The sequence below is a fragment of the Lissotriton vulgaris genome, chromosome 12 (assembly GCF_964263255.1).
Source record: "Lissotriton vulgaris chromosome 12, aLisVul1.2, whole genome shotgun sequence".
Taxonomy (NCBI): domain Eukaryota; kingdom Metazoa; phylum Chordata; class Amphibia; order Caudata; family Salamandridae; genus Lissotriton; species Lissotriton vulgaris.
In genome coordinates, this window is record NC_141700.1 from 128,065,596 (window position 1) to 128,089,840 (window position 24,245).

The 24,245-nt window shown below is 43.0% G+C and overlaps 1 protein-coding gene across 3 annotated transcripts in view; it reads left to right on the forward strand.

Moving 5' to 3' along the window:
• CRTC2 (CREB regulated transcription coactivator 2) overlaps positions 1–24,245 on the forward strand; it is a 215,045-nt gene that overhangs the window by 101,531 nt on the left and 89,269 nt on the right. For all 3 annotated transcript variants that reach the window (XM_086947542.1, XM_086947544.1, XM_086947543.1), the window contains 2 exons: positions 22,342–22,391; positions 23,524–23,768. In XM_086947542.1, coding sequence (XP_086803668.1) covers positions 22,342–22,391; positions 23,524–23,768 — 295 coding nt within the window. The remainder of the gene's footprint in view (positions 1–22,341; positions 22,392–23,523; positions 23,769–24,245) is intronic.

A 24,245-nucleotide genomic window follows, 5' to 3' on the forward strand; every position in this document is an offset into this window, starting at 1 on the left:
CAAATTAAGACAGTTTAGTCACTAACCCATGCACTCAGTGAGACATATTTAATCACTCACTCATACAGTCAGTCATGCACCTACTAAATCCTTCATCCAGACACTTATACATCCACTCATTCTTCAATATGTAAGACATATTTACACTTTACAGAAACATACAGTCACTGGATGTTGTCATCAGTGATGTCATCAGTGATGTCACTGACCATGTCATGAATGATGTAATATGTGACATCATCAGCAGTGGATTGCGGGTGCACGATATATAGTTAGCGCAACTAACTATATATGGAATTTCAATGGTTTTATGCGAGTAAAATAAGGTTTTGTAAATGCAAATCCCTAACTATATATGGTCTATAACCTATGGTTTTTTCACTGAATTTTCAAGGTTTTGTAAATGCAAATTCCTAACTATATATGGTCTATAACCTATGGTTTTTTCTGTGAATTTCATTGGTTTTTTAAAAGCTAACATCTGTAACTGTAAAATGTATTCTTCTTTAAATCTTAAAATATATTTTAGATGTTTATTAATAATTTTTTTTTTAATATTTTTTTTCCTTCGCTTCTAGTTCGCGAACCGGGAAGCTTTCCGTTAGCTCATCTTGATGCCGCGACCTAGTCCGCGAACCGGTCAACGTTACGTTAGCGGAACTGTGACGCGTCGCGGAAGCGCGACGTATCACGTTGTCGCGTAATACGTCTAATGACGTGCCGCGTTAGCGCTCCCGGAAGTGCTCCGGACCGCGAACCGGAAGCGATCCAGGACGAAGCATGTAAACAAATCTGTTTCAGCTTTCATGAGAGACCATGGAATGGGCTCTCTGTACAACAATAACTTGCGTTACTACATGCAAGATATCTACAGAGGAGATGGAGTTCACTTCTCAGATGAGGGCAACAGAATTTTCATTCTGAATTTAAGACTGTGCATTGGTACCTACTTATAAGTACCTAAATGTACCATAAACCCAAAAGCTCTTCTCAGAGCTACCCTTCATCTGATCACTCACAATTATTATGTTTTTCTAATTTTTTTCATTATTTTTCCACAAAATTCGCTCCCCGGGGCGCTACCCGGTTCGCGAACCGAAAGCTAACCTCGCGGAATTTTTAAAAAAAATGTTTTTTTCCGCACATATAAGCCTCCTCAGCCACCCTCAGAAAACCTAGAGGGTCAAGATAAGTCTACCATGACCCCTTCTACCCATTCTAAACATTATTTGCCCTCCATCTTGTATCTTAATGCGCCCGAAACACAAAATGGTGGACTCCCGTGACGCTTAAGGTTCGCGAACCGGGCCGCTTCCCGGAAAGCGGTCCAAAAAAAAAGGTGGGAAAGTAATTTACAGAAAAACGACTAGAGACACTCTCACCAAATATAGATTAGCTCATACTACATAACAATCCCTTCCATTCTCACAAATTTCATTGAAATTTCATTTAGCCATTTAGCCTGTAGACCTCTCCAAGTACCATGAGGTAAATTACTTCACAAAACACATCTGAAGTGTTGGAATTGACAACCAATGAAAATGTTACTTACATTTTCTACTTTTATTACCTGACATTTGATTGGTTATATACCTGAATATATATAAAGGAAGAGAAGGAAACACAGCCATTTTGACTACTACTTGTTGTTGTATATATCATTTAGAATACCACTAATAACATCAACTTGTTTCTAAAGGTAAGTTGTTATTTTTAAAACTGAAGTATATTGTGCACTATAAGTAAATATGGTAAACTTTTTCAGATAGTTATATACTATCCCTCTGTAAGAGTTAGACATTGAGAAAGGCTTCTTTATTATAATTATGGACTGATTTAGGTTTCCGTGGTATAATTATGAATTTACTTAGGCTTCTTCACAGGCACTTTTTAATAGTACTACTTCACGCCTGAAACCATACAGTGCCCATAGATTACTTCTCTGTTATAAACTCACAAGTGCCTGTCTGAACTTAAACCCAACAGTGCCCTATCTCTACTGATATATTTATTTTTTATGCAAATTACAGCAATAAAATGGAAGGTGAGCAGAATGTTTCCTTCGAAATTGTTCTGGAGAACAACACAGAAAAAGTTAATGAGGACAATGATGACTCAGATTTCATGGATGAATCACGGGACCATGAATTAGTTCAATGTGTAGAATCTGTGGATCATTTACTTTATTATGATGACGGACAAATGTTGGAACTTATGTTCACTGAACAAGAACACATATCAGACAGTGAAATGCTAGACGTTGTATTAAATTTTGAAAAACAATCCGAAAAATAAAATTGTATGTAATATTAAAAAATTGTTTGTCTTTAATCATTTTTATATGTAATTCATAAACTAGTTAAATGTTAGAAATGTTATTAAATTTTGAAACACAATCACAATAATAAATAATTGCTTAAAAAATAAAAAAATTAAAAAATAATCAACAAAACCAACAAATAATTAACATACAGTATTAGAAAAGTCTTTCATTCTTTTATCCATAAAGTTCGCTGCCCAGAACGCTTTCTGGTTCGCGAACTTGGCGCTTACCACGCAAAAAAAAATTATTTTTTTTTTTTTTGGACCCTCCTAGGCCCTTTTAAAACCTCCACATAAAACCTAGGGGGTCAACGAGGATCTACTATGCCCCCTTATGGTAATTTCCCCCTTTGTTTTGGCCTCCTCTTGTCTCTCGATCCTACCGAGAGACAAGATGGCGGCCGCTCCGGACTGTTTAGAATGTTGACAGACACCAGAGGGCCAATCAGCTTCGCATCGCAAAGTTCCGATACGCGAAAGGTTCGCTAACCGGATCGCTGCCCGGAGCGCTGTTACAGATATATATCTTGATTTAAACGTTAATTTCTCAAAATCCACTGAAGCACATATATTGAGACCTAGCAAAGGCACATCGGGCTAACAGTCCCTACAATTTTGCCAAGTTTCGTGAAAATCCATTCAGCCGTTCGGGCTAAAAGTGAGTCCAACCGCCCTATGGAAAACTCAATGCAAAAAACGCGTTTTGGGACCCCCCTTTTTTCTCAGCCCCCCCTTGACGAAACCCCACCAAATTTTCAGGGGCTGCTCAGAAACAAAATGTGCCATTTTCCTGAAAATTTCAGCCAATTCCGTCCACAAACGCAAAAGTTATTAGGCATAGAATTTTCAGAAATCCCATAGGGAAAAAATCCTAACTATATATACCTACTGGCGACCGCCAGTAGGTAATATATATATATATATATATATATATATGTGTGTGTGTATATGTTTTACCTATTCTATATCCTATTTCACATATACAATCTATGCAATTTCACAGTCTTCCTTCACCTATTTTACCCATTTGAGATCTAGGTCTTTATTTATTACATTTGAAAGTGTGCTGTACAGAATTCACTATCTCTAGGTGTTGGATTTAAGATGTATATTAGATATAGTTGTTACTGGTGAAGATGGAAGGGGGTGGGAGGCAGTCTGGACAAATATAATTTAAATATATGTTAATGACAGATATTTTAGAGTTTTTTTATATATCTTCAATGGAGAGCTGCAAAGAAGTGCTGCAGGCGACCAGAGGAAAAGTGTCCGGTTGGATCCAAGGGTGGATCGAAGATCTGAAGAACCTGAAAGCAGAAGGGACAGAGTCTGGGTCACTTGCCAGTGACTAGGATGGCGATGGAAAGCTGCCAGCCGCTGTCGGGTGATTTCAGGTGAAATGGTGAAGTTTGTCTCTTCAGCCACGAGGTCCAGGAGGCGTCGACGACGACCAGGAGCTGGATTCGAGCAGGCCCATGAAGGATCTAGTTGACTGCGGTGTCGGTATCCGGATTGGAGCCAATAAGCCTTGGCAAACCCAAGCCACGCAGGATGTCAAGATTACCTTTGTTGCAGACCGGTAAGGTCTGGGGCCCTTCTCCTTTGTAGGGAAGCTGGAGCAAGCCTCGTGCAACCAGGAAAGCAAGTTAGATTCAAAAGTAAGTCTTCGGGGGGCTCACTAGTCAATGGACTAGGACCCGGAAGACGCGTAGAGCTGAAATGCAAAAGCGGCGCCCACGGGACACTCGTGGAGTGTGGGCCTATGAGCTTCGGTGCAAATGCTGCTCGGGCTGGGGCTTCAAGCTTGCAAAATGCAATATGTCCAGGAGTTCCGGTCCCACGTCTCTCGTGTCCGCCACGGGTCTCAGCTTTGCTGTGAGCGAAGGTCGGGTCAGAGATGTATGGAAGTCCGCTTCCTGTGTCATCGATTCTTCGGGATCCGGCTGGAGCCTCGAAAATGCAGACCGGCAAAGTTGCTGTTGTTGTTTTTTGGACAGGGTGGTCACTCCCTGACCACAAGGGAGATGTCTTTCGTCTTCCATTCGAAATGGAATGTCAAAGGTCCAGGATTTATGTTCAGAGTTTCGTCCAGGGTAATTTAAAGTCCTAGGGACTGGGTTCCTATACTTATACTAAGTTTAGGGGCTGGACTACCTTTAAGGTCCCTCCTATGGGTGGACCTGGGAAGGGGGTGGTTACACCCCGTTCCCTTTGTCCAGTTTCGCGCTAGAGGTGGGGAATAGTGCCCCAGCAACCGGTTTGAAATGGGAAATGCACGGAGCACCTAGTGTGCCTCAGGCAGTGTCTGGAAAGCATTCACTGAATGCAGCACTCCCTGTCCCAACACACAAAAGCCTGTCTGGGGAGGTGCCAGCACCTCCCTGAACAGGAAACCTATTGTCCAGGCCTCCCCTGATTCCAAAGTGTTTGACACCTTACACAACATGTTTTGATAAAGCCAAACCAAAGTTAGCATTAACTGCGAGGATTATAATGCACTTAAGCGTATATGGTATGCTATGTCATAGAACAGCTATAAGGAGATGGTTCCGAAAGCTTCAGAGGGGCTCAGCTCATGCTAGGGCACCCTCTACCATAAAACCAAGCACTCTACCCCCAGGATTGTCGAGGTCTGCCTTAGGAGTGGCTTATAGGTGTATATGTGTCTATATAGGTATATAGATATAGGTATACTATATCTAAGTAAGGGGTGATTACACCACCATACCCAGGCTGTGTGAATAGACCTGTGGTGTCAGTTTGGAAGCCAAACCAGGGGTGGCACAATACATGCTGCAGCCCCTGGTAGGCCTAGGGTGCACCTATGCCCTGAGTACCTAGGGTACACTATACAGGGGCTCACAAGGGTGACCCAGTAACCAATCTGGTATGCACCTAAAGTGCATGGTTTCAATTTAGAGAGAGAACAGCTAGGCTGTGGGCCTGATTAGCAGGGCCACAGCCAGACTAAAGTCGAAAAACCAGAGAATCACAGCAAAAAGTGGGGGTAACCATAGGAAGCAGACCCTACTCTCCTACAATGTGCTTGTTTGATTTCAGAGGAATGGCATTTCAAAATATTGGGCTAATTGCTCGAACGATTGCCTGTTCTTTGTTGCAAATGTGATCATTAGTTCAATTAGTTAGTTGACTGTTAACAGCTTTCAGAATCTTAAGGGTACTCTTATTATTCTTTTTCAAAGTAAGGTTTGCTTAGCCCACTCCATAATGGCACTTCCATATGGAGAACATGGTCTTAAACGTAATTGTTTCGACAGCAAATAGGTAATGTTATGACTTCAGACTTGACTAGGTTGTGGCATTATTTTTGGTAATTTTTTTGTGCTTGGCCAATCCATGTTTTTTATCACACCAAAGTGAATGTCATTGATGCAATAGTGATGCAATATTGCCTTGAGTTTAACTCAATGCCTACATCGATTAACGTAGGTTAGCAAGGTAAAGTGAATTGTTCTAACAGTGTTATTTTGAAAGTGTTTTTGCCCCTGCATTTATTTGTGGAATTTACATTATTTGTGCATCAATAATATTCTTTGCTGTTGAGCAACGCTCTAGTTAAAGACCTAAGAAAGATAGGAAGACTGAGTAGAAATGTGTATTTATTCCATATTTTAAGAGGACCTAATCTCATTAAGTTGTAATCCGATTGCGGCCATCCATTGCTGGTTCTTATTTAAATATTTTCCAGGACTTCATATTGACAAGCCTCTATTGATCAGTGAAATTGGTGCATCCTCTTCATAGAAGGCAAAAGCTAGTGTTAAGTCCATTACAATAAGAAAATAGTCTCTAAGGGACATGAATTGATAGCTACAAGGACCCTTATTAATTTGTACTTGTTGGTATTTAAAATTTCCACAACTGCACATTTGGCTTTCTATTTCTCAAAAAAGGATTCAAATATGTTCCAATGCTTGTAGAAATATATTGGCCTTGTGATCTCCTCACACCAATTTAGAACGTGTTCCACTGTTTCTTCGCTAAGGTCCGGAGAATCTGTATTAGTGAACACGTGGTTTATCAACCATGGATTCATTCATCTGAGACAGTGACTGATTCCATTCAATGCCTGAACTTGAAACTTGATTGATTTTGTTCATTTGGGTGGATTTTTTTCAGATGTACTTGCAGCTCATTGACTGCAAACTTTTGGATCACTTGAAGTCACTAGTAAATTGGTGGGAGTCTGGTATAATGGAGGAATTTATTAACTAGTGTTTTTATTGCTTTATTTGCAAGAATGTCATACTTCTATAAGTAATGTATTCTCTTGAAACCAAAAAAGAAAGCATTTGTCTGCACTGCCTTATGGTACGCTGCCTTCAATAACTTTCAGTGAGACAAAAGTGTTGCCAACAGAAGCTGTGTTAATGGAGAAACCGCCTGGGAGATATATTTAACACTTTAGTCTCTTGAATAACACAATCTTCCACTGCACTAAGCCTAACAACAATAAGTGTCCAAAAAAGGTCTTCGCTTTGCAATTTATTTCTCCATCTGATATCCAGAAAATATATATTTATTGTTAAACTGGTTTAATAGTCAGGGCCTATAATACCGATACTCTATTGTGGCAAATCAGAGTTCATAAAGAGCAGAGTTAGTCTCTGAAAGCTCTGCACATGTATGGCACTCCATACCCGGTATGGAGCTTTAATACCAAACTTGAATAAGATTGCATTGTTAAGGACTTTAAATCGTTAGCTGCGAGTCTGAACAAAGATATTGAAAATTGTATTCAACACTTTGGATTAGATATGGAACTTTGACATGCTTTTCAAAGCGGACTCTGAGCAACTTTACTTTTTTGATACTCCGTTTGGAATTTAAATTTGAGCACTGTGTTGGAGGACTTCTGAACTACTTTGCATCCACTAAAGCTGGTGAACCACACACAGTGGTGACACTACTTACAGTGGTTTCAGCATTGAAGTGTTCTGACAGATATGATCATTGTTTATTTGGAAGCAAAGTGAGCTCTTAAGTCATGGTCAGTGATGGAGCAAGAGATAGTTCTGTCTGCCTCGACCAGCAGCAAAGGGGTAATGGATGCCTCCTCCCCTCAATCTGGGATTCCTAGAATTCAAAGGTCTTTGGTTTCCCCAAAGGAGCAGAGATGCCCACATCACTGTGTTCAAACTCTAAGTGATCTGTCTAGCTTTAAAAGTGTTCCTTCCCTCCAACGCAGGCTGTCGGAGGAGGAACTTATTTACAAACCCAGTCGCTATGTGCTGTGCCAACGAACCACAGGGACTCAAGCTCATAGGTTCTGGCTGGTCATCAACTGCCTCATTGATGACTGTAGGAAGCTGGCTTTTTATGTAGTATACCAAAACGAGATATACTATGTAGAAAGTCAAGGTGATCCTTCCTTACAGGGCTTAAATTAATAATCCCAAATGCTCTACTTTGTGGTAGTGCGGATGAGCAGTTTAGGCTGATCAGAGGGTAGTGTCAATGCAATTGTTGAACACACAGAGTCAACAAATGAGACATACACTCCAGAAGAAACTCAAGACCAATTTAGAAACATAGCAAGAACTTCTAGATTTATTTTTACACCAAGAACTTCGATAATGGATAAGTAATTTTTGTAATAGTACTTTTGACGGGTAAGTAAAAATGTCACTTTATTGCTTTTTTACACAGTAATAATTTCCTATGGGGAAAAAAGCCCTGTACTGCATGCAGTAATTTGCAAACAGTTCTCTGGGCTCCCCTTTAGTACTTAATTTGCTAGGGGGCCAAAGTCCTAAATACCACCAGCAGTTCAAGTTTACCTGCCCTGTAGTGTCCGGGTGCAGAGGTGCTGGACGGATTGGTAGCCTTGCGCACTACACCATGAGAAAGGTGGGGGCCACCTAGAAACAGGCTGCAGAGGGGGAACTTGGATACAAGTCTGAGAGCTCTAACGGTAGGGGGTGGGTGTCTCGGTTCATGCAGGTCCTGGGAGTAGGAGAGCACCTTTGGTTATCTTGGTCATGGGCCTGGGAGCTCGGGTGCAGAGGGTTTTGGTCAGCTTGTGCCTGTGCGTCAAAGGCACCCATAGTTAGACCTGCAAAGGGGGACACTTCAGGTAGCTGGGCCACTCTCAGTGCTGACTGCTGCGAAGTTGATGTCCCTTTTCAGCTGCTCAGTCTCTGCGGCGTTGGAGTCTTGAGTGGACTCAAACAAGCTTTGGTTGTTACAAGGGGGTTGGTGCATTACTGCTCCAATTGGTCCTGGCGTCTTCTCACTTGGTAGGGAGACAGATCTGACCTATAGGGGCCCAGTGACCTCTTCCTGTGCTGCTGCTGCATAGTTGTACCCGGTTAACAGCAAAACTGTGATCCGGGCTATGCAGTCGTTGGCTGCAGGGAAGTGGCATCTCCACTTCAAGTGAAATACTGGCGGCTTGGCGTAGTCCTGGAGGCCCTCTGAGGCTTTTGGAGGATGCACAGCTCTGCCTGACAAGTGGTGTTGTCACAAATGTCTGGACAGGAGCAGGTAGGCAGGCAGGGTTTGGCACCAAAAGTCCTCCAGCCATCCACAGTTCTTGCTTCTTCGGCTCTGAGTTCCTGGTGTCAGGGGGCCACCTAAATTCTTAATTTAGGGGCTTTAAGGGGTGGGAAGGGTAGTAGCCAATGGGCTATTTACCCTTGTGGGTCACTACAACCTCTATATTGTATTGTACTGTAATTGCATTTATATAGCGCTTACTATCCCTGACGAGGTGGCAAAGCGGCTTTTCAGCAAGTAGCACGCTACTACGGCACCCATAAAAGATTAGTGGTGAATTAGTATAGTGAAAATATGGAAGTACTTTGAGTGGGACGCCCTTACCGTTGCTCCGGTGAATGTTTCGTTTGTGGCCACCTTGTCTTGCCTGTGACCTTTGGGGCTGCCCTTTGTATTGCTGCACTTGCGGAAAGACCTCGTAGCTCCTGTCCACGGCCCCCGCCTCGTACCTCACGCGGACCACCGCCTGCCATACAAACTACCACCCCCAGGAGGCAGTGCGGCGTGGTCTCGCGGGAAGAGAACCGGGCCGGACTACTTATTGACCAGCGGGCTCCCGCGGCGCGGGACGCCCTTACCTTTGCTCCGGTGACTGTTTCGTTTGTGGCCACTTTGTCTTGCCTGTGACCTTTGGGGCTTCCCTTTGTATTGAATTGCCAGAAACCGGTCCCCGGTAGCTTGTCTCCTTTCTGGTGAAGAATTGGCTTGGTAGTTTAGTCCGCCCTGTTCCCATGATGCACTGGGCCAGGGACAGACTGATTTGCATATAGCCAGGTTCTGAGCTGGGATGGTGCAGTGAGATAAATAACGGTGATGGATCAAGCCCTGATCTTTGGACTGGGTAAGAGTGGTCTGCTTAATTCAGACACTCTGTTCATCACCACCCCCTTTTCTGAATCGCCCTTTGTATTGCTGCACTTACGGTAAGACCTTCGCTGCTCTCGTCCACTGCCCCCGACCCGCACCGCACGCGGACCACCACCTGCCAGACAAACTACCACCTCCAGGAGGCAGTGCGGCGTGGTCTCGCTGGAAGAGAAGCGGGCCGGGCTACTTATTGACCAGCGGGCTCCCGCAGCGCAGGACGCGCGCGGGCAAAGCCCGGGCCCGTCCGTGCCAGTCAGTGGCCGACCGGTACCGGGTCGGGCCATTCCCCTTATCTTTTACTTCTCTCTATGCCCTGTTTTTCGTACTCTGTAACAGTTTTGGCATATGTATAGAGTACAAAAATGAGGAAAAGGAAGCATGTTAGCCCCAAACTAATTGGCGGGGGGAGGGCCATAGCGAACTCACAACAAACCTTGCTAAGCTGTTTAAAGGGGGCGATGGGTGCTTTAGATAATCAGATAAGCTCAGCAGAAGAACAAATAAAGGCAAACTCTCTGAAATTCAATCTTCCTGCTCCTTTGTCGAACCCTAACCAGACAGCAACAATAAAACCTTCTACAAATGGTTGCGTCCAGCAAAATGTTGATAGAATCACTTTAAGTGACTCAGATTCTATCCAACAACCACCCCAAAAAAAAAAAAGAAAAACCCGGCCCTCTCGGATAGTAGGTTCAAGGTAAACCCTCAAATCCACACTAGCGTATGTCCTCTTTCAGGCAGCGAGGGAGAAGCAGTAACTCCAAGAAAGAAATACACTAATCAAGGAAAGAGGAAATGAGATACAGGTAAAACATCTACACAAGTCCAATGGGTAAATAATAAGGCCCGTGTAAGTGCCAACAATGACATTAAGTCCCTTATCACAGTGGTGGAAAGGCTGGACCAAATGGAAAACAGACTGACTCAAATTGAACATACATTATCCTCGTATCCAGGGCCGCTTAACAAAAACATTCACTCCCTCCAAAATAATTCAATTCCAACTCAAGAAGGAACAAAGAACACACACCAAGCAAAACAGCAGAGCTCCAACATAAGAGCAAAAACTCAGTTACCCAAAGCTCCCCCAACGATAGACGGTGTAAAGGTCAACAATTCTGTTGAGGTCATTACAGATACTATCCCACCAACTTTGCCTTATCCTCTCAGGCACACCCGTCCCCTTTATTACACTCTGACTCTCGGATAGCGACAAAATTAGGACCGGATGAAACTTTGGATCTTCCAACAGCGGCGACACCTTACGTAATGGTGCTGGCAAATGTTCCACGAAAACCCCCTTTAGAATTAGAGGGATGGGAAATGCTCAGAAACAAGGCTTTACACTGGATAGGATCAAAAACAGGTCTAGATGATTCCTTATTTAGAGACTTTAAAATGGTAAGAAGGGTCCAGTGGGTGGGCCCTGGTCCAAGATCCTGTCCTGGTGATTGCATAGTTCTAAATTTTGGATCACCAATGCTAGTCAACAGAATTTTTTTCTGAGCTGGGCAGAAATCACATTGTCAGGGGTGAAATTAACATACTTCCATTGGGCTTCTTTTACCCCCTCCAAACTGTATGCCATACATCCACCACCTTGAGCCCCACAAGAAACACAACCCCTACCAGATGTTTCCCATAACAAATCGATTTGGCCCCTTATCGGGACTGGAAGAGCAAGATTGACTTCCTATTAGGAACTCAAATGACCCCCCCCCCCATTGGGACGAGAAATAGAGCAACTCCATGAGAGTATGGTAGAACCTAATGTCAGACAGGGCCCCATAACTAACAACAGTACGACCCCACTAGGGCTTTTTAATATGGACCATAGTGACAGGGCTGAATTAAGCCTGCTTTTTTGGAACGTCGCAGGCTTGAAATCTAAAACCAGCAACGAATTCTGGATAAATTGTATTAATAAATTTAACATCATATGTCTCCAGGAGACATGGGTGACCACCCCGATCCATATAGAGGGCTACAAAGTTTCTACTCTATGGCTCTGCTGTCGATTTCTGGAAGAGCAAAGGGTGAACTGGTCATCTTTGTCTCTAACATCATCAGGTCACTGAAAACTGACACAGTAAAGGTAGCGCCTAATTATCAAATCACTATTTTAAGTGTAGACAAAACTAACCCTATAGCCCTTGTTAATTTTCACAATAACCTCAGCCAGAGTGAGGGTACAAATGTACTAACTGAGATCCATAACAGCCTTGTAGAGCTAAAAAGAAAATCAAGGAAGGATTTGGTTATAATATGGGGAGGGGACTTTAATCAACATATATGTGGACACAGTGCTGATGGACTGTGTGGCATTGAGGATGAAAATGATAATTTACTTACTCACTTCAATCACACTTTGATGGGAAACTCCTTAAACGAGAAAATGATTGATCTTGAAATGGGCCCAGCAAACGAACTTGTACATCCTCCAATTCCCCTAACAAACACTGTAATGGGAGAGGATCCTTTAGCACCATTGACTATATACTGGTTACCACAGCTTCCTCCCCCAGATGATCAAAATTTTTAACGCACGATATCGCATTAAGCGATCATTTTCCTAACAGTGTAATTCTATCTTTGCCACCAACTGTAGATAGAAGGAATTCATTGGATTTTTGGGCCAGGCAAATCTCTCTGTAAATAGACTAAACGGCTATACACTTAAATGGGGAAAAATAGACCCACTACAAGTTACAACCAAGATAGTGACAAATTCTCTTGGAGCCATCGAAAAATGCCTAGACAACACTACTGACCACCAGGTGGTCCTGGAAAATTTCAAGTTCATCACCCAATCGGCAAAAGAAGCCTTGTTGGTCAACGCAAGGCCGAAGAAAGCAAATCAAACAGGTGGTTTAATACACGGTGTACCAATGCCCATTCCAAACTAAAATTGGCTCTTCAACGACCTGATAGGGAAAAAAGTGAAATCACAAACCTTAGAAAAGAATACAACTATGTATTAAAACAAAGGAAAAAGGAACTTAAAGATGAGCTGTGGGGAGAACTTCGTAAAAGTTGTGCCACAAAGGACAATATTACCTTTTGGTCCATAGTGAAGTCACCTTTTTTAGCGAATACCAATAGCAACCCCAAAGTGCATGTAGCAATTGATGAACAATCTTGGATTAATCATTTTGCTCCTATTTTTGATTTACCCCATGAGGAAAAACTTCCTCTAGTATCTGAGATGGGTGGTAGTGCCACCAATATCAACCTCACCCTCTTCCCGATACATCTTGATATTACTTTAGAGAAAGTAGAGTCAGCACTATCAGCAAGTAGGAGCAGTAAAGCACCGGGCCTAGATGGAGTCCCTGTAGACCTATACAAATTCAATCTAGAACTCTGGGCCCCTATTTTAACACGTGTATTGGAATCATCCTGTATGGTTGGATTGCTTAACACATGGTCTGCTAGTATACTAGTCCCAATTTTTAAAAAGGAAGACAGGCAATCCCTCTTATGTTATCGCCCAATATCATTGTTGGACTCGCTAGGCAAGGTGGCGGCCACATTATCTTAGAGAGACTTCAATTATGGGCGGAAGAAAACTCGGTTCTATCAGACCTTCAATTTGGTTTTCGTGAGGGTTTAGGTACCACCGAACAGGTTTTAAACCTAACACTTTTAGCGGGGAAGTATGTGTCTGCAAAGGGCAGGTCCTTGCTCCTAGTATACGTTGATCTCTCAGCAGCGTTCGACTGCGTTAGTCATAGTAAGTTATGGGCGGTCCTGCAGAAAATGGGGGTAGAACCTGCCATAGTGAATTTTATAAGTGAACTTTACTCAGGGGCAAGTGCCCGAGTTAGGAATGGTGCGGGCGGACAGCTGACCGCGCCGTTCGACGTGCGGGGGGAGTACGGCAGGGATGTGTCCTGGCACCCTTTCTTTTTACTCTTTATACCAACGGCCTCAAGCAAGCCATGTTGTAAGGGTGCCAGGACCTACCACAAATCAAGAAGCGCCTCATTCCCGCTTTGCTTTACGCGGACGACGCAGTCATTTTAGCACGTACCCCCCTGGAGCTTCAGCACGCCCTAGGTAGACACAACACATTCATGGCCAATTTGGACTTAAAAATCAATATTAAAAAAAGTTTCTGATGACTTTAGGTAGCATTCCACAACGGCCCAAAGCAATATTTCTAGACAGCATTAAGCTGGAATCTGCGAATATGTATCCATATTTGGGTATTGTTATTGACAACAAGCAGACGTGGAAACAGGCCATTGATGCAAGGAAGCCGCTGTTTACCAGCGCAACCGCGGCTCTAATTAGTTTTTCACGTAGGCTGGGCAAGTGGCCCCCAACTGAGCTATTATATATCTACAAGACAAAATGCATAGCCACTGTAATTTACGGGGCAGGGATATGGGGCTATGTGAAGGCGGATCCGATACAAAAAGTAAAAAATTATTTTTTGAGATATCGCCTTGCTTTACCTCAGGGCTCCTCAACCTACTCTTGTCATACGGAGTTAGTCCTCCCATTCCTGACAGACCTGATAGCAATCCAGCCCCTCTTGTTGTGGCACCGCATATGGTCATCCACAGAAACATCTTTTTCCCAAAATCTCATCTTGGATTGTCTCTCACTTGAAAAAGCCCCCAAGATAGGATGGATTGCTTATGTCAGAAACTTCTTTTATGATTTGGGATTGGCAGATTATTTTCACAACCCCATACAGATTGCAGGAGTGTCTAGGAAATCTTTCAAGTTAACCTGTCTGACCCACCTAGAACCGCTACGTTTTAGCAGTGAGGTTACAAAACAGAGTGCTCAACACTCAATAATGGTCCAAACATCATTGCATATCCAGCCTTACTTGACTTTCAATCTAACCCAGAGGTCTTCAAACTTTTGGATGCCGAGACCCCCTTGTCAACATTTTGAAACGTAAGGACCCCCTCCTGACAAAAATTTCTAAATCTCTAGGTTATGAGGAAGGTGAGGACCAAATTATGCGACAGGCTTGACTAAACTGTGTGAGTAGAAAATGTAAATAATGTTCTGTGATGCTGCGTATTTTGGGGTAGCATTGCTTTATTATTTAGAATTTTTTTAAACACAGTAATACTGAGGAAAGATTTCACCCCATCAGTACCAGTTTATAACCAAAATACAGCAATTAACATCAGAAAGATGTCTAGTCAACCTCTGTGAAGGGCCTCCCAATCCACAGGGATACGCGCTGCCACATTAGAAGCTCACCTGGCCATGGCCGGGAGCAGCAAGGGTGCATTCAAACCGTGGCGGTCTTGTGCAGAGTTAAGCAGTTTACCCATGCCCCTTTCCTCTCACCCCCTTCCTTCCATCCCTCTCTTCTCTCCTCTCCCAACCCCGGATCCCTCTCTCACATTGCACGCAGATGATTATTAGCCCCAGGACACCTTTTGGTAACAGTAGCTCACTACAAATGTAAATATTAGGCAGAAGCAGGGGATCCACTAGACCCGAACTTCGGGGGGGAGGGGGTAACACTCCCAGCCAGGGCTTGTCCAAGCACTGGTCGCACACGGTGAAACAGTCTTTCCACCTGCTCCATGAATTCCCTCACTACCACTCACCAACAATACACCTCATCTCTCTATAGCACCTGTCTGACAAACATTTCATTTTTTTATACCACTACTAATAGTTTACTCACACTCAGTTCTGTGATGTGCATGGTACATCTTCTTTGTACCAGGCACTTTAACCTTCTGCACTGTGTGGGTGACAAGAGTGCCCATGTGACTGCACGGTGAGCAATGCAACAGTGTGAGATTAGACTGCAGGGTGAGTGAGGTGACCGTATGAATTTGGGTTCGGCTGTAAGTGCACAGTGGGACGAATTAGTGCATGGTTAGTGATGGGCTTGTTTGAGTGAGCTACAGATTGAGCAGTAAGGGGGGGGACAGGTGAGTGGAGTGTCACATAAGTGCAGGGTGAGAAGTGTGCTCGTGTGACTGCAGGGTGAGGTCCAGAGTGAGCAATGCAAGCGAATTTTTAGTGCAGAGTGATCACTGTGAGAGCAGGGTGAGCGGGTGAATGTTGTGAGTGCATGGTGATCAGTGTGAGTGCATGGTGATCAGTGTGAGTGCATGGTGATCAGTGTGAGTGCATGGTGATCAGTGTGAGTGCATGATGATCAGTGTGAGTGCATTGTGATCACTATGAGTACATTATGATCACTGTGAGTGCAGGGTGAGCTGGTGAATGGTATGAGTGCATGGTGTGAGTGCATGGTGATCAGTGTGAGTGCATGGTGATCAGTGTGAGTGCATTGTGATCAGTGTGAGTGCATTGTGATCAGTGTGAGTGCATTGTGATCGTTGGGAGTGCAGGGTGAACGTGAAAGTGGAGGCGAGAATGAGAAGTGAGTAGTCTGAAAGCAGGGTGCATTCCCAGAAACTTGAAGCGTAGGGTTTCAGATATAAGTTAAACTATTGCTATAAAGGCATTAATCAGGGTTCGAGGGTGGAGGAAATAAATAATGTGCTGATCCTGCAACAAACTTCCAGTCTAATGATTAGGGTTACCAGCTCATTATTTTGATGGCCCAGAAATAAGCAGTCACCTACAGATGTATTTTTTGCACTTATCTGTGAATACTTAGAACAGCAAATATAAATAGAAAGCTCTTTTAATTGTGTTCCAGGGATGCCTCAATGATCCATGACTAATAATTAAAGAGAATAAAGACAGAAAAGTCACATAACTAATTAATACATACTTTTTTATTTATAACTCAATTTAGTGTCAAGAGCAGGTCTCTGCAGGATCTTTAAACAACACACAGCAGGCATGTTTCTTTTGGCAACCCAACTTTATATTTCTTTTCATTAAATGCATTCTCACACTACAGCAGTAAGTGCAAAATACAAATGTAAGGAATAGGCAGAGTGGGGGCCCAGGGGGTACTGGAACCATAAAAAAAACTAAGCTTTGGTAATCAGTTAACAAAGGCATGTAAATATGCTAAAGGTCTTTAAAGACCTGTGAAAAACTCGGGCCGGATATAAGACTCCAGACACTGCCCAGCCGAGGCCCCAGGAGCGCGAGCTGCACTGCAGCAGCCCAGGCTGAGACACAGGATGGGGGAGGAGGGGGGCTAAAGCCCTGGAGGCCAGGGCAGAAGTGACACTGTGAAGGCGCGACCCCCTTTGCATCGCTCCATGGCCCCCCTGGGGGTCGCGCCCCACAGTTTGAAGACCCCTGATCTAACCCCTTATGAAAGGTTACTTTTAACCAGGTTCAGGATGAAAATTTTCCACCACTTTGTCACCTTCCCCCGTACAAACGACTGGTCAAGAACAACACCCCCATGCCCTTGTGATGAAACATCCGCACAAACAACTATCCATGTTGTCTTGTTCTGTAAATTTTATTCGGCCCAAAGGAAAAGATAGCTAATTCCTATATTAAAGTTAATGAATTTACGTAGATGCCGTCCAGCATTTCTCCGATTGCGATTTTTGGAGGAAGAGGTTACATCGAATCAGGTAGTTAGATTTTTGAAATCTACACTGAGACGTAGGACCAGCTTAGAGAGTAGCAGGAACTCATTATGAATATGAATTTCTTAAATTGATTTTACTTGCACTATATATGTTATAAGTAAAATTTTAATAATGAAGAGACTGACATCTATTTCAAATGTACAGTATGTCAATGTATACTGAAAGTGCTCTTCCTTTTTAATAATTTGTTTATTGTATAACCAACCGTTCCTTTTTATATGTACTTTTATGGTTCTTCTAAATTATGAAAACCGAATAAAGTATTTCTGATCTGATCTGAGTGGTAGATATGTTAGTCATTTATTTGGATTTAGATAGTGGTATATGACCATTTCCTGTGGGGAGTGGGCATACCCCTGTCCCAGAATTCCTATTTCTATCAAAATGATGGAACCCTTCTTTTGTGGGGCATATCAGACAGTCTTCCTTAGGGGTGCAACTGGCCTGGTAGTGCATCTCGCCTCCTATCATAGCTAATTTCCCACCTGTCCTGGTGCCAAAGGGCAGCGAGTGGCATCTCCAAGGTCTGGGGGAAGTCGGGGTCTCATATCAAATGCCGCATGGACTTTGAAGTCCCTGGCCTTGGTATGCAGACTCGCTAGCCATCCTGTTGGAGAAAGTGTGAACACCTTCCTCCGGAGCAGGCATGTTTTCTGGCCTCAGAGAGCACAGGATGTTACATGGAAGGGGTCAAAAATATGTCTGTGGTGACAGGCTGAACAATACCGATCAGCCAGCACACTAAGAGGCTGGTAGGTTCCTCAGGAGGCACCTCTAAGGGGCCCTCTGGGTGTATGTTTTAATAAATCCATTACTTGCATCAGTATGGATTTATTAGGTCCAGGTGTTTGATACAAACACCATAGGTTTCAGTGAAGCCATCATAGCTGGGGAAGTCGTAACGACCAGTGCCCAGTACATACTTAAGATGGCTTACTTGCTCACTTGTACTTTCTAGCAATTGTACTAGACAGCACTGGGTGATATCTACTAATGCAGATGGGTCCTCACATGTAATATAATGTGCCCTGCCTTAGGACTGCTGAAGGGGTGACTTACATATATTGTATTCACTGTCTAAGGGTGTGGCACACAGGGTGTATGCCATGTTGTGTTTTCACTTTTTTCTGCACCATTTCATGCACACCATTTCATGCAGCCTGCAATGGCAGTCTGCATGAGTTTTGTGGTGGGTCCTTGAGGTTGGCACAAGCAATGCTGCAGCCCGTATGGACCCTCTTTAGTACCCATGCCAGGTACCAGGGGTGCAATTTACTAGGGACTTACAGGGGCGCTATAGTTCTTGCCAATCGGAAAACAATTGCAGTTACCTTATTTTAGGTAAAAAAACTTGCCCTGTGGACCTAGTTAGCAGGAACCCAGTGCACTTAAGTCAAAACTGCATCAAATACAGGGCAAAACGTTGGGGTATCAAGTCATAGAGTGGCACGTTCCTACACCAACTGTTTTGCTTTATTACGTTTCCACAACAGCAAGCCTTGGGAGCACACCTTCTATCTGACAAGGCTCATTCCACCCCACTATGCTTTCAGTGGCATAACTTCAGGGGGTGTTTGGGGTGTTACACCCACTCTCCCAATACATTTATTTTCTGGTAATTAGTTGGGCATAGGTGCTTTCAGCTGGGTATGAGAAGAGTCTCAGATTTCACAAAGAACGTTTACATACATACAGACAAAACGCATACACACTCTTCCTCTCACTGTTTTAAAAGTCTTCAAAAGTGTTGGTTATTTGACCGCATATTGTGTTTTTAATCTCCTAGTACCCCTACCCATCCGTATTATTCTCCATTTCCACTGCCCCTAAAGCCTCTCTCATGCCCCCTCCCCCCTCCAGTCTTAGTGACCAAGCTACACCCTGTATGTGTTTCCACCTATCTCATTAATTCCTAGGGTTCTGGGGAAGATGCTTCATAGATGATTTGCAGAGCTCTGAAAGTATGGTACTTGGGTCTAATGCATCTTTGTGCCTTCCCCCGTCCTCTTCCAATTAGGGAAGACCTCCTCTCGCATTTGGAGAGGCTGGTCTTGCACTGAACCTCCAGAGCCTTCACCTTTATGCCCAGAGATGGAGCATGGCAACTTGAGTACAGTCAACTTACCACTGAAGGTGGTGGACGTCACTTTGTCAGCACACTGTCCCACAAAATCTGCACGTTCTGGATGTTGGTTCTGTGTTGCTTCTTGGTGCAACAGGAAGGGTATAGATTATTTTAAGGTGCATGTTTCAGGCGTTCTCTTAAACCTGTCAAGGTCTTGATGTGAGCATAGATAAAGGTTATTTGTCACCCATTTCAGAGCCTTTTTGTTTACTTGATCACACTCCATTGTTTAAATCACTAATAAATGTAAAATGTAAATATGACCTTACTTGAAGGATTGACGTACATTTTTCCTTCTTCAACATTCTTAGTGGAACTTCTGGTCTAATGTACGAACAATAGATTTGGTAAAAGAGGTCACAAGTTGCACAGCAACATGTACAGAAACTATTCGGTTACCCCATCTGTAATGAGTTGAACTTCGACCTACCTCATGAAAAGTAATAAATGTCACAAATTGCCACCCATTATGAATCTCAGCCATCTTAGGAATTGTGGCTTGCTGAACTCAGCAGACCAAAATATCTGTGATTGCTTTTAAATAACGCATTTTTTTTTAATACAACCCGTTTTCTTTCAATGAAATCTGAATGCGTAAAAAAAGGAAAATTGCATTTTTAAATAAAAAATTTTATGGGTAGGCAGTGGGGCAAAGGATCACTGCTTACTTTTAAATATTTTTTTGACATTCTCAAAGGGGGCCCTCTTCCCATGTGCAAAAGACTAATAGTTTGCAAACTACTTAGTTTCAGTAGTCTGTAAAAGATTCAAGTTTTGCAACTGGAATTCAGTCACAAAACATTAATACACAACACTGCGAATCACTATGTGGAAGGGACGTGGTAAACACGCCCCTTCCAAACACCTGATTCAGACTTTGATCGGAAACCCAAATTGGATTAGGTGACTGAATCACAATTTGTGGTTTGGTCATACCCAAAACCCTTATTTGCAGTTGCAAGTAGCCTGATTCTGCGGAATGGGGTATTTGTAACTGAAAAAGGGCTGTGTGCACCTGGCCCTTAATTGTTTGAGTGGCACATATGGCACCTTAGCGTGTGCAACACATTTTAGACCACACACCCACTATTAGTATAGTGTTCACCCTCACAGTATTTTGGTCCTGAGGAAAGCCAGTTTAAGAAAAGACCTGGCTGAAATATGTAGACCTACCACTGGATGCAGGAGTTAATAATCACCACTCCACCTACATCCTCTGCCTTGATTTTAATGCTTCCAGATGCCCGGATATTAAAGACAGCCCTTGTGGGTACTGGGACCACTGGATAGTTTTTAACCTGTTCATGTATCACTCGACTACCACTGCACGCTCAGTAACATACCAGCTCCGCTGTAACATAGGCTTTGAAGCACACCCAGGACACACTCTGTGTTCCTGGGTGGGCCCGATGATGAAGCATGCCATCAACTAAGTTGGTGGGTGAGGGCTACATAAAGCAACATATTCTGTTCCCTTCAACATACAGCTCTGAGTCCTATACTAAACATTGTTATACCAGTCCTCTCTTGATTACATATAAATACTTTGGGGATAAGGATTGGCTACCCAGTCCTCTCTCTCTCCTTGATAATTGATTATAGTTCCATTTGGGTCATTCTGTCACCCTACTTTACTTTTGTCCACCTCCTCATCCCACAGTTTTTCCAGCCTTAAGTGGATAGGAGCCAGAAATACCAGATTTACGATCAATTGTTCATTCGATATGCGGGTGCCAAAATGGAGAGGACCATTCAGAAGTGGACACTTTCCAGGTGGTTTGTGTTGTGAATTTAGAGCTGCAATCCTCTCACTAAGAAGCTAGCTCCAGCGGGGCCCATTCCACCAAAGCGAAGTCCACTTCTTCAGTTTTGTCCATCAGTGTTCAAATTCTGGACATTTTTGCGTGTTGCAATATGAACTTGGCTCAACCCATCACCAGGGATTACTGCCTCGATTCGGTAGTCCATAAAGATGGCAACTTTGCCAGATCTGTTCTCCAGGCCTTCTTGGTTTACAGTTCCTCATACGCTCCATAATGGTGGCAGTTCTGTGGTATGAGTTCAAGAGGTGATCAATCTGGGGGCAGAAGTATCTGTCAGATGGGCAATTTACTTACGTACAGTAGCGATCATTCTGGTGTATACCATGCCTGTCGATCCATCCCGATCCCATCTACATCTCCATCTAAGAAATGGTTTAGTTCCATTAAGTAGGACTCTAACGTTAGGGTCTTCATGGATTTTTAATATTGTTAACCACATCTTCATGTCTTGGGCGTGGAAAAAACTAACTAGGAACAGACATTGGTGCGCCTGGTTGACACTTATAAGGCAACACAGGCTTACTACATCCCTTTAAAATAAACAGCAGAATCTCCAAGCAAAAGTGACATATTGGTGGTATATACTCTACAGAAAGTTGTTAAAGTAGATTGTGATTACTCCTTTGACAGTAATGACTGAAATGTATCATATTAGTGATTATCAATTCTGTTTTGAGCACTAGTGCCAAAAGTCAGTCAGATAGTGTGGCGATTGCTAATGAGAAATTATTCTCTCCGAAATCTGTGATAGAGGGTAGTAGTTACTGATAAAAAGTATTGCTACTGTAGGGTTCTGGCAGAGTTAATCATTTCTTATGTGCAAAGAAGCGCCTACAAGGCCATGTGACAAAAGGATTAATATTACTGACATAAACAGTTGTGCCATACAGGAAGATTTACAAGAGAGTAGTTATGGATGATATAGAGCGTATTGATGTGCGTGGAAAGATGGGGTAGGACTGCCACTTTTTACATACTCCACTACTTCTACCGGCTTCGATTTCTAGTGTTTACATCAGCAGTTGCCACTGAGTCTCAAAATCTCCTGCAGCTACGTCAGCAAGACATTATTTTGCAGTTTGATTTCAGGAAGTTGACATCCTTTTAGTAATTTGCTAGGCACAGAAAGATTAATTTATAATACACTTATTCTTTTGTTTTTTAGTTGCCGGCAGGGTCAGCAAGGCCCAGGTCCTGTGAAGTTCCTGGCATCAAGTAAGTGTTTTGAGACAAAGGTGCCAATCGTGGAGGCCCATTGGTGCATGTGAATAGTGGCTCTCGGTTTGCAAGCTTGTATCAAGCTGCTCATGCATTTTCCTTCATCCATCCCTTCTATGTTCTTATCTGGTAACCCTGCTGATGCTCTCTCCCCCCTCGCCCCATTCATTTCTTACTTGAATCACCACAGATCATGCAAAGGCCATTTCTCATCTGGAACACTCTTTGCAGCGCTTGGTACCCATTCTAGATTCATAACCAGGGCATACTTAACCTGCCTCTTGTAAGGTATCTGTATCCATAAAATGTTGCGCTCTACGAATTAAGACAACTTGTCTGTAAAAAGCTTCATATTGTTTTCAGTACATGTAAGTCTATAACAGAACTTTTCTGCCAAAAATGCTCTCCTCCTTCTCCGGACATTCATTTAATTTCCCTTGTCAAATATTATCTCTTGCTACAATAATCCATTACAGCCTCATCCCTTATCTCACTTGCATTCATGGCACCCTACAGGCATGAACATTATGTACGTCTGCTTTCTTACAGTTTGTTCTTTACTAAGGAAGAATGTAGAACTCATAGACTGTCCTTATTATGGCAGGCAGTGTTCTTTTAGCCCTAGGTTTTAACTTGCATGACTTTCATTCAGCTATGTTATACTTTAATTGTAAAGGCAGTTCTTTAAGTGCTAGAAAGCAAATTCATGTTGACTAAAAACCCTAGAGGTGTTTAACAGCTCACTCCTGGTTGGTGCATTGCAGAGTTCCACTTAAGGTCACTTACAGGCTGCATCCATTCTCTTTATGTCCCAGTGTGCAGTTGGCTATTGTAGGTAGTGATTGCTCTTCTTGAAATAGCAACAAACCTCCCACAATTCTAATTTAGGTCCCTGTTGAAACCCGTCCTTGAATAAATGTCTAATTTGTATAGAATTTCTTCTTTATCTTTGAGGTTAGATGTGTATTTGTTAATGTCTGTCCAGCACATTAATAAGGGGACAAATACATAAAGAGTCTGTCTCACTGAGTCTTTGTGTGTGTCTATCGTTGCTTAAAGAGATGAAGGCATTATAATTTGAGAAGAGATGTGAGACTGCAGTATTAAACTGATATTCTACCCCCCACAGTATTTATCCGTCCATGGACCAGCCTTCCAGCATGTCTGTGATGCCCTCGCTTCTTAACACTGGTGGCTCACTTCCAGACTTGACCAATTTGCACTTCCCTTCACCACTGCCTATCCCGCTAGACCCCGATGAGTCTGCCTTTTCTAGTCTCAGCGGGGGGAGCAGCACTTCCAACCTCACTAGCACCATGACAAACCTGGACATCGACAACCGCCTTGGGCTCAGCGCTGCCTACAATGCTTCAGGTAAGACATTTGGATGTGCTCTCAGAGCTTTTGTTTACTACCCTTCTTCCAATCTGGTAGCCCTGAATAGGCACAGAAGTGGTATAGGGAGAGTGAAGTTATGGCAATAGACACTCATAGACCCCCCCCCCCAAGTTGTTGCAGCATGACTTATGTTTTAGTGCTCCCATAGATCTGCTAAAGCTCTTATAAATTTTACACCACAGGAAAATAGTCACACATTCTATTATTAGGCCCTACTATTTTCTCCATAATTCAACGTTTTATTCTCTGGAAGATGTCTGCTGTCAGGTACATTAATTTCAAACTGCATGGTGCCTTGAACATTGGAAGGTTAAAAGGAAGTAATATTATCTTGTTTACTTTACAGAACATTATCCTAAAACACTTATACTGGCATGTTGTTAATTTTTGTATTGCTTAAATGTAAAAATCTACTCAATTTGAAGATGTTATCTCTGACAAGTAAGCGGGAAT